Source organism: Miniopterus natalensis, chromosome 19 (genome assembly GCF_054644295.1).
Source record: "Miniopterus natalensis isolate mMinNat1 chromosome 19, mMinNat1.hap1, whole genome shotgun sequence".
Lineage (NCBI taxonomy): Eukaryota > Metazoa > Chordata > Mammalia > Chiroptera > Miniopteridae > Miniopterus > Miniopterus natalensis.
This window is the reverse complement of record NC_142099.1, coordinates 13,376,482-13,386,094: the sequence shown is the minus strand read 5'-3', so window position 1 is coordinate 13,386,094 and position 9,613 is coordinate 13,376,482. Positions and strand designations below refer to the sequence as shown.

Here is a 9,613-nt window from a genome sequence, read left to right as displayed (position 1 = left end):
GCTTGGATCATTTTTTTTTTTTAAATATATCTTTATTGATTTCAGAGAGAGGAAGAGAGAGAGATAGAAACATCAATGATGAGAGTCATTGATCGGCTGCCTCCTGCACGCCCCAGACTGGGGATTGAGCCCGCAACCCGGGCATGTTCCCTGACTGGTGATCGAACCCAAGAACTCCCGGATCCTAGGTCGATACTCAACTGCTGAGCCACGCCTGGCCGGGCTGGGCTTGTATCTTGAAGATCCACAATAGGTTATTAGGGCGCCGTGCACCTTATACTCGTTCAGACAGAAGGGGGCAGGTCTGCCATCCATTTTCCCAGCCTCACTCCCCTCCCCCAGGGTTTCCTTACAGGGTCTTTTCCCACTTGCTGCTTTTCTAGCCCCTCAGTAAGGAGTTATTCATCCTCCTCTGAAGGATCACAGTTCAAGACTCTGGGAGGTCAGCCCCTCTATTCCTTCATCTTTATGCCAAGTTCCAGTTGCAGCTGCCCAGCCTGTGGGGACAGTGTGGGCCTTGGATGAAGGGGCCTCTCTTTTTACTCTGCTTTGTGTCAGGCTTTGGAAGCTGGAAGGACTTCCTACCCCCACCTGCCAAGTCAGAGCAAAAGAGGTAAGGAACACGGCCACAGCCCTGATTTTTGCAAACTGTAAAGTCTTTATACATGATAGTTGCCATAAAATCCTTTTCCCAATCACCGTCAAGTTCCTTGAAACTCTGGGGATTACTAATAAGGGAACAGAGTTTAAATGGAGAGTGAGAGTGACAGAAGATTTACTAAAGGTACATTCGGATGACCTAAGCCTTGCCAGTTAGTCTCAACCCTGCCTGCAGGTGAGAATCATCTGGGAGGTTTTAAAAGAGATCCATGCCTCAACCTGACCTGAATATCAATTGAATCAGAATCTTAGGTGATTTCAGTGTACAACCAGTGGTTTTTTGTTTGTTTATTGATTGAATGATTGATTGATTTTAGAGAGCAAGAGGAAGAGGAGAGAAAGAAACATTGATTCGTTGCTCCACTTGTTTATGCATTCATTGGTTGCTTCTTGTATGTGCCCTGACTGGGGATCGAACCCACAACCTTATCTGGTATATTGCAATGATGCTCTAACCAACTGAGCTACCCAGCCAGGGCTGCAGCCAGTGTTGAGAACCCCTGAACTAGACCATACAAAGGACTTAGGGTGGGTGGGTGGTGGGAGACTTAGTGCTGAAGGAGCCTGTGGAGTCTTTTCTTTCTAGCCCTGAGACAAAAGGTAATGACTGTGGGAGATCACTGATGATTCTGTCCAGGGTGCAGGGGGGCTGGGCTGTTTTCCTCACTCTTAGCTGTTTGTCTTTGCCAGTCAGATCAGTCCCTTTCTGGCCTTCATCTGCCCTGACCATAGCAGGAGAGAGTTGGCTGGGTTATTCCCCAAAGGCTTTCCAGTTCTCTGCTTCATCGACCTTTCAAGGTCAGTTCAGTTTCCCAAGGCCCTGTTGGTCCCTGGGAGAGGCGAGCCTCTCTGTGGCTGTCCACAGGTTCTGATTTGCAAGGCAAATACTGCTCAGAAGAGTTGAGATGTTAGGGTCAGAAGGACTGGAACCAGGCTGGTTCTGGAAGCTGCTGCCCAGTCCCTAGACCTCGGAACCCAGCTGAAGCTGCTCCCTGCATCCTGCCTTTCCTGAAGGGAATAGGATTGCTGAAGCTTTTCTCTGCAGGTGGCAGCCACAGCAGCCTCAAGGACCTCAACAACTATGGCCTCCTGCCCAGATTCGGACAATAGCTGGGTGCTTGCTGGCTCAGAGGTAGGAAAAGCAGGCCTGGGAACCACATGGAGGGGGATTCTTGCAGGACTGGGCTGCTTTCTGGGTCTGTTCCTTCCTTGGTCCTTGTGGTCACCTGCATCACCTTCTGCACCTGTGAGAGGAACTCTGGTGGTGGGGGAAGGAAATTAGGCCCCAGGAGTCAGGTGTTGGGGCTCGGACCATGCCCAGGAAGAAGGGTGCCGCTGTGATAAGCTGTGAGAAGTCAGGAAGGAATTTTGGTGTGGAGACCAGCATGAACAGAGGATCTGAGGCAACAGTGGAAAAGCCATTGTCGGGGAGACTATGAGGAGGCCCATGGGACAAGGTTGCATCATGGGTCAGAGTGTTGGAATGAGGTTAGGGGCAGAGCCTGGGAACCTCTGGAAGAGAACCTGTGAAGGGCCTGGCTCAGGCATTCAGGCCTCATTCTTAGGAAATCACTGAAGGGCTCTGAGTCTAAAGGAGTCAGGACACTCATTGCCTGGACAGAGGTGAAGCCATGCGGGGCTGGGTAGGAACAGCAGGAGAGTGTTTTAAAGATCCTGTAGTTGGGTAGGGACCCAGTGGACTCCTGTGCTCCTGAAGCCACTGAGAAGGTTGAAGGGTCCAGCAGGATGGAGGACTGAGTGCCTGGAGAAAGTTTGTAAAGGGATCTAAACTCCAGTGGCTTGGTGTGTCAGAACTGCCAGGAGGAGAGAAGGCGTGGAGCTGGAGTTAAGTGCCCTGGAGGAGCCCGGTTGGGAGTGAGGAAGCCGACCTCAGGGATGACACTGGAGCAGGACACATGGATGGGCTCACCAGTAGAAGAGGGCGGACACTCTGCTCTCACTCAGCCAGAGTCCTGGGTACCTTTCTGACAGCTGGGCATTTTACCTTGCAGTCCTCCCCTGTAAAAGGGTCTGTGTGATTCTTGCCTTGTAGAGGTGGCCACGAGAAAAAAGTGATTTGAAAATTGCAAAGAAACATACTAAGGCCAGGAATTATTCTTGGAGGGATGGCGGGAGCCATGGACGGGGTAAATGGGTGATGGGCCCACTGAGAAGGAGTGTGTGGAGGGAGAAGAGGCTGAGCCTGGACGGCCAGGCTGAGAGCACCCTGGAGGACAGGCTAGGGTGGGTGGCATGGGTGGGGCTCCTGCAAGCAGCTACAGGGAGAGGGGTGTGTGGGTGAGTGGGAAAGGCCAGAAAAACTTAGAAGATGTAAGTGAAGTGGGCGGCCTGTTGTGAGGGCAACTACAGGGAAGTTTGCGGGGAACGTGACTGTGACCCTTAAGCACCCAGGGGACTTTGTTCTCTTGCCATCCTCCCACCATCCAACCAATAACTGGTCATTTGTAGGGAGGGAAGGAAGTGCTGATGATCTCAGAGGGGAGGGAGACCCAGGCTCTTATCTATCCAACTTCTAGGCGGGGGCAGGTTTGTACGGTGTCCAGTGCTTTGGTCCAGTGGTGCTTCTTCGTTTAACAGAAACTGAGCCTCTGAAAGTTCCTCAGAAGAGCAAATGAGGTTAGGGGAGGGCCAAACATGACGTCAGGCTGTGATGGTGCAGTGCCAGCTGACCCCCCTCCCCTCACTTTGGACCAGCTCATTACTCAATGTATTATATTTCTGTGACATGTGGGTTGGGGTCCCTGAGCAGTGCAGCTGGTCCCAGGGACCCTGGCAGAGGACTTTGTGCTCCTGGGTTTGTCCTGTTGTCCCTCCTCTGGAGCACCTCCTGCTTGCGCCCCTCTCCGCAGAGCCTGCCTGTGGAGACCCTGGGCGCAGAATCCAGGATGGACCCAGAGCCTGAGAGAGCGCCCCAGGCCCCTTGGAGCCCCTCCAAGGCGGATGGTGAAGAATTAGCTGGGACCTTGGATGGAAAAGGTAAAAGGGCCGTGCTGAGGGTGGGGTACAGCTGTCTCTCCTCCATGTTCTAGGGTTCCCACTTTCATCAGGGAAAGGGAGGCTGGTTAGTCTTATTTCCCACATTAATCTCAGTTTAAGGTATTCTTTCCTCATTCTATCCTGGCTTTTTTCTGCCTCTTCCAACCTGGTTGGGGCCTGCAGGAGCCAGAGGGCTGCATAGGAAGTTTAGCTGGTAGGCTGTGGTGTTTTTCCTGGGCCTTTTCTTCCCCTACAGAGACCCTCTTCCAGAGTGAAAGCTCCCAGTCTGGTCCCATTTTGCCAGAGGAGACTGAGGCCAAGGTGAGGACCTTCACTGAGGGAAGGGAAGGAAGTGGGAAGGGCCAGGAGCTGCTCACGGCTATGTCTAAATCAGGGCGTCCCGGAAGGTGATGGTCATGGTGTGGAGTTCCCTGGCTCAGGAGACACAGTGGCCCAGGGAGACTTGGAGGAGACCCCCATGGTGGCAGACCTGGGACCAGACACACAGGACCTGGAGGATCAGAGACCCCAACAGAGCCTGCCCTCATTCCCCAATGCAGGTGAGAGTCCTCCTTGTCTCCCTTTGGCACTATCCTTCTAGAAGGTATGGTTGTGGGAGTAGTCATCACTACTGAACACAGCTTTGGTCCAGGCCCTAGGACTTAGTAGCTTCGCGCCTCCTTAAATTATATCAGTGAGTCCTCAGCACCACCCCTGAGGCTCAGAGAGGTTAAGTGACTTGACTAAAGTCACATAGCTGATAAGTGGCAGGGCCCAGGTTTGGTTGATTCTTTCCTCTCTGTCCTTGGGCCTCCTCTTTTCTTGCCTCTAGATTCAACTCTTATCCCCTGAGTCCCTTGCATGTGTTAGCTCTTTGCTTGGGGGAAGAGGGTGGTGGGTGGTTCATGGCCTATGTAAAAGGCAGACAAGACTGAGCCAAGATGAAAGTCAGACCTATGAGGGATATAAAAGGAGGTATAATTAAGTTGCTCCCACAGGAGGAGGAGATGGTTCAGTCAGGGCACAGGTTGAGGGGAAAGGAGAGACAGGGATAGTTGGGGAAAGGTTGACATAGGAGGTGACATTTGAGTGGAGCCTGGAGCAAAGAGTAGGCTTTTTGGTAGGTAGGGAACATTCCAGGCCAAGGCTGCAGCATCAGCAAAAGGCTGGGGGCCACCTGTTCTGTGCTAAGGAGGCTACGTCCAAGGTTTGTGGCAGAGGAGTGTACGAATCATCTCTGTAGAAGGTGACAGGGTGGAGGGAGAGGCCAGGGCCTCGGGCCACTTAGGAGGTAACTGCAGTGGTCAGGCAAAGCTGATGAAGACCTGAATTAAGGCGGGTACAAGGTGTGTGATGTCCAGATGTTTAAGTGTCGAGTTGCACGGGTGTGAGGTGAACGTGGGCAGGCAGATGTCCATCCCTGGAGCTCTAGGGAGGCCAGGTTGGGCATTAGGGATTTATCTGATCTTGGCGGCCATCGGCAATATGGGTGAGATACTGGGTGACTGACTGTGTGCACAGTGAGGAGAACCGAGAACAGAAGTAGTGTCAGGAGACCACCACCTTTAGGACCGGAAAGAGCCAAGAGGGACTGAGCAGGAGTGGCCAGAGTTAGGACTGACCTGGGGGGCTGGTAATAGCTGTAGGAGCTCGATACGAGGCACACGTGGGAGGACAGCGTGTGCTTTTAGGATGACGCTGCTCTTGTAGTTGGCAGACAGAAAGGACTGGTCTCCCACCTCCAGACTGGGCAGGGGCTGTCCTTGATGCCCAGGCAGACATAGGCAAGGTCTCCACATGCCCCTCTTTGTGGTCAGGGCTCTGGGCCTCCCCGTGCCTTCCTCCACGTCCCCTCTCTCCCTATGCCCTGACTCTCCTATTGCCTCACTGCCTTGCCCCCATCCCTTCCTCCAGCTTGGAGCGGGGAGGAGGACCACTGCACCAGCAGCGAGGATGACACCCACGTGGACGTGGAGGGTCTGCGGAGGCGGCGGGGCCGGGAGCCCAGCGCTCCTCAGCCTGCAGTGCCCCTGACTATAGAGGACGAGGCCGGAGGCGAGGGTGTAAGCGGGGAGCTGGGCATCTCCCTCAACATGTGCCTCCTCGGCGCCCTGGTTATGCTGGGCCTGGGGATCCTCCTCTTCTCTGGTGAGTGGTGCCTCCTCTCCTGGGGCCTTGAGCCTCTACCCTGGCCCCTACTGTCCTCCTGCCCTTCACCTCACCCCAGCCTTCCTCTGAGGGCCTTACCATGCTGCTCTGTCTCCATTCTCAGGTGGCCTCTTGGAGTCTGAGAACGGTGAGTGGGGAGGGCCCTGGCTTGTTCTTGTCTGTTCCCTCCCAGCCCTGAGGGAGGCTGATGGGGGCGGCTCTTTGGGTCAGAAGTAGGGATGCTGGGGGCTGTACATTTATTGCTCAGTTATGCTGTGTCAGCTGTCCAAAGTGACCCATGGCCCTTCACCTGGCTGGACCTCTCAGTCATGGGTGGATCCAGGGCAGGAGGGTGATTGTGTGTGTGTGTGTGTGTGTGTGTGTGTGTGTGTGTGTGTGGAGGGAAGGAGTGTGTTCTGTGTGCCCTGGGGCCGGTTTCAGGACTTCGCTTTCCCACAGGGCCCATGGAGGAAGTAGAACTGCAGGTCTTTCCAGACCCCACGGTGGACAATGAGATGTTGAATGCTGGGGGGGATGGGCAGGTATGTGTGAATGCGTCCATCAGTGTGTGGGCCTGGTAGGGGAGTTCTGGGTTGCCCTGGGCTGTGGGGCAGGGTGGGGTAACGGGCTCCTTTGCCCTCAGGAGGGGCGAAGGCAGCAGCTGCAGGCCTCAGCGCCCCCTGACAGTGGCCCCAGCCTGCAGAACATGGCCCTTCTGCTGGACAAGTTGGCCAAGGAGAACCAGGACATCCGGCTGCTGCAGGCCCAGCTGCAGGTAGGCACAAGTAGGAAGGGGTGGGCTAGGCCAGCCCTCCCTAGGCCAGGCGTCTGTCCTAGTGTCCTCCTGCAGAAGAAATTTCCTCTATTTACCCATACACCTTGACCCTCTCCCTTTCCCACTAGAGTCAGGCCATCTTCCTAATTCTCTACTCATGCCTCATGGTAAAGTTTAGGCCAGGGCTGGCATACCTGTTCCATGGGACAGGCCGCCTCTGATTGATTGGCATGGTCTGCCTGGAGGTTGTGTGGAGAAGGATTTGAAGAACATGCCAAGGCTCAACGGGAAAGAAGTACTGAGAATGATCAATAGTGTCCGCTCTGGGCATGGGCGGTGGAAATAAGGCAATGAGAGCGCATATTGGCTATCCTTGGGTGAACTGAAGAAGCATGTGCTTACATAAGGACAGAGAAGCTGAGGCCTGTGATGGAATTTGGGGACTTTTGGGTCTGGTGCAGGGTGTGGATGGGAAGGACTAGAACCAAGTCCTCTGAGTGTCCCAGGCTGTAAAAGGGGCTCGGGCCACCTGCCCACTGTACTGGAATAGAATTGGGGTAGAAGGCACTGGACCCATCCTGAAAAGACCCTCTTGTGGTCCCCTCCATCTTTATACCCATTCCAGGCCCAGAAGGAAGAGCTTCAGAGCCTGATGCACCAGCCCAAAGTGCTAGAAGAAGAGAATGCCCAGCTCCGAGGGGCCCTGCAGCACGGCAAGGCCTCCCAGAGGGCACTGGAGTCCGAGCTGCAGCAGCTGCGGGCCCGCCTCCAGGGGCTGGAGGCTGACTGCGTCCGGGGAACAGATGGGGTGTGCCTCACCTGGGACAGAGGCCCACAGGGTGGCCAGGTCACCAAGGAGCAAGGCCCTCAGGGGCAGGTGCCAAGCACTGGCTTCCTAGAGCAGAAGGAACAGCTAGAAGCTGAGGCCCAGGCACTAAGGCAAGAGTTGGAGAGGCAGCAGCGGCTGCTGGGGTCTGTGCAGCGGGACCTGGAGCAGAGCTTAAGGGATGCAGGCCAAGGAGACCTAGCTCACGCTGGCCTTGCTAAGCTGGGTCACAGGCTGGCTCAGAAGCTGCAGAGTCTGGGGAACTGGGGGCAGCACCCTGGGGTCCCTGGCAATGCCTCAGAAACGAGTCAGGAGTGGCACTTCCAGAGTTCTAGAGAGCGGAGTGGAAAGGAAAAGTGGCGGGATGGGCATGGGGACCAGAAGGCTGAGCATTGGAAGCATAAAAAAGAGGAGTCTGGCTGGGAAAGGAAGAAGGGCTGGGGGGGTAAGGAGGACAGGGAGCAGGCAGGGAGGTGGAAGGAGGGCAAGCCTAGGCCAGAGGAGTGGGACAAGAAGGATGGTAAGCAACAGAGCCCCAAGGAGCCCCCCAGGAAAAGTGGGAGCCCCCACTCCTCTGGAGAAAGGCAGAAGCACCCTCAGGGGAAGGAAGGGGCCAAAGACAGACATGAGCCTCTGTCATTCTGGGCAGAGCTATCGAGACACAAGTACCGGGCACCCCAGGGCTGCTCGGGCGTGCACGAGTGTGCCCGACAGGAGGGCCTGGCCTTCTTTGGCATGGAGCTAGCCCCAGTGCGGCAACAGGAGCTGGCCTCTCTGCTGAAGACATACCTGGCGCGGCTGCCCTGGGCCGGGCAGCTGACCAAGGAGCTACCACTCTCGCCTGCTTACTTTGGTGAGGATGGCATCTTCCGCCATGACCGCCTCCGCTTTCGGGACTTTGTGGACGCCTTGGAGGACAGCCTGGAGGAAGTGGCAGTGAGACAGACAGGTGATGATGATGAAGTGGATGACTTCGAGGACTTCATCTTCAGCCACTTCTTTGGAGACAAAGCACTGAAGAAGAGGTGGGCACCTATGGGGGTGTTGGGTCGGGTGGGACACAGGAGAAGGGGAGAGGTGGGGATGTGTGTGAAGGAGCGAGGGTCCTGAGTCCAGGGTCTTCCAGTTTGAGTCTTTATCTCCATTTTTAGTCCCCCACTGGCTTCTCTTAAGAAGGCACCCAGATACTTTCCTGTCTTCCTTCGAGGGCAGGAAGCTGCTCTTGCTCACCCAAAGGGAATCCCCGTGGTGCTGGGGGATTTTTCTTCCCCAGTTGTCCTGTCCTACCTACACCTGCACGGCTTGGGGGTTAGGGAGATTGCTTCTACCTTCCGCCTCCCCAACTGGGGCCTTCCTCCTGGGAGACCAGGTCTGGCTCCAATATGATTGGTGGTGGCTGCCTGTGTTGGCTGTCTTAGGAGGAACAGGGTCCCCTCCTTCTGAGGGAACCCCTTCTCATCACATGGCATTGTCCTCTAAAGGCCTCTTCCTGCCCTGCCCCCATCTCCCCACAGATCTGGGAAGAAAGACAAACACTCTCGGAGCCCCAGAGTTGCGGGGCCAAGGGAGGAGCACAGGCACCACCGCAGAGGCTGAGGCTGCTGTTATCTGCTCCTGGGGACTGTTAAACTGCCATCTCTCCTGGCTTGGTTGGTGTCCTTGGATGTCCTTCACAGAGGAGAGCGAAATCACCCAGCCCTGCACTGATGCCACTTTCGCTAGAAAAAGACCTTAGATGGGCCTGCCTTGCTGTCTATGCAAATGTGTACAAATGTTTAGGACCCTGGGCTGGGACCCTTGGCAGTCTGATTGTGTCTGGCCAGATGGGAAAGGGAATGGGAGAGAAGACTGGTGTTTTGGGGGGTGGGGTGGGTGGGGTGGGGTAGGGGCATGGCATTCTGATTCTGAAGCCAAAGAGCTTTTCTCCTCTTGTTTGTGTGCTACGCCAGTGAGGGCACTTGGTGCCACACCCTGACCCATGCCCCCTGGGGTTTGAGAGTTGCTGGCTGGATGCCCAGCATTAGATTTGGAAGCAGCTCTCCCAAGAGGGTGAAGTCCCATTTTTACCCTGGCTTCTCACGTGGCTTCACCTCCCCATTTGAACTGTAGATTCAGATCACAATAAAGAGCTGTTGGAGCCCTGGCTCGTGTGGCTCAGTTGGTTGGACTTCATCCTGTGCACCAAAAGGTTGCTGGTTTGATTCTGG

General features: G+C 55.3%; 1 protein-coding gene across 2 annotated transcripts; it reads left to right on the top strand.

Moving 5' to 3' along the window:
• The first annotated feature begins 383 nt into the window (after positions 1-383).
• On the top strand, positions 384-9,551 carry PBXIP1 (PBX homeobox interacting protein 1). 2 transcript variants are annotated; one of them, XM_087827939.1, is made up of 12 exons: positions 384-442; positions 559-613; positions 1,706-1,792; positions 3,531-3,657; positions 3,914-3,978; positions 4,052-4,217; positions 5,572-5,805; positions 5,930-5,953; positions 6,265-6,347; positions 6,449-6,580; positions 7,206-8,431; positions 8,921-9,551. In XM_087827939.1, the coding sequence occupies exons 3-12, from the start codon at positions 1,742-1,744 to the stop codon at positions 9,000-9,002; spliced, it is 2,190 nt and encodes a 729-aa protein (XP_087684065.1). In that variant the 5' UTR covers positions 384-442; positions 559-613; positions 1,706-1,741; the 3' UTR covers positions 9,003-9,551. The 2 variants fall into 2 exon arrangements, with proteins under 2 accessions (XP_087684065.1, XP_087684066.1); XM_087827940.1 differs by lacking the exons at positions 384-442; positions 559-613; positions 1,706-1,792; positions 3,531-3,657 and having other exon boundaries at positions 3,944-3,978; positions 4,098-4,217.
• The last annotated feature ends 62 nt before the right edge of the window (positions 9,552-9,613 follow it).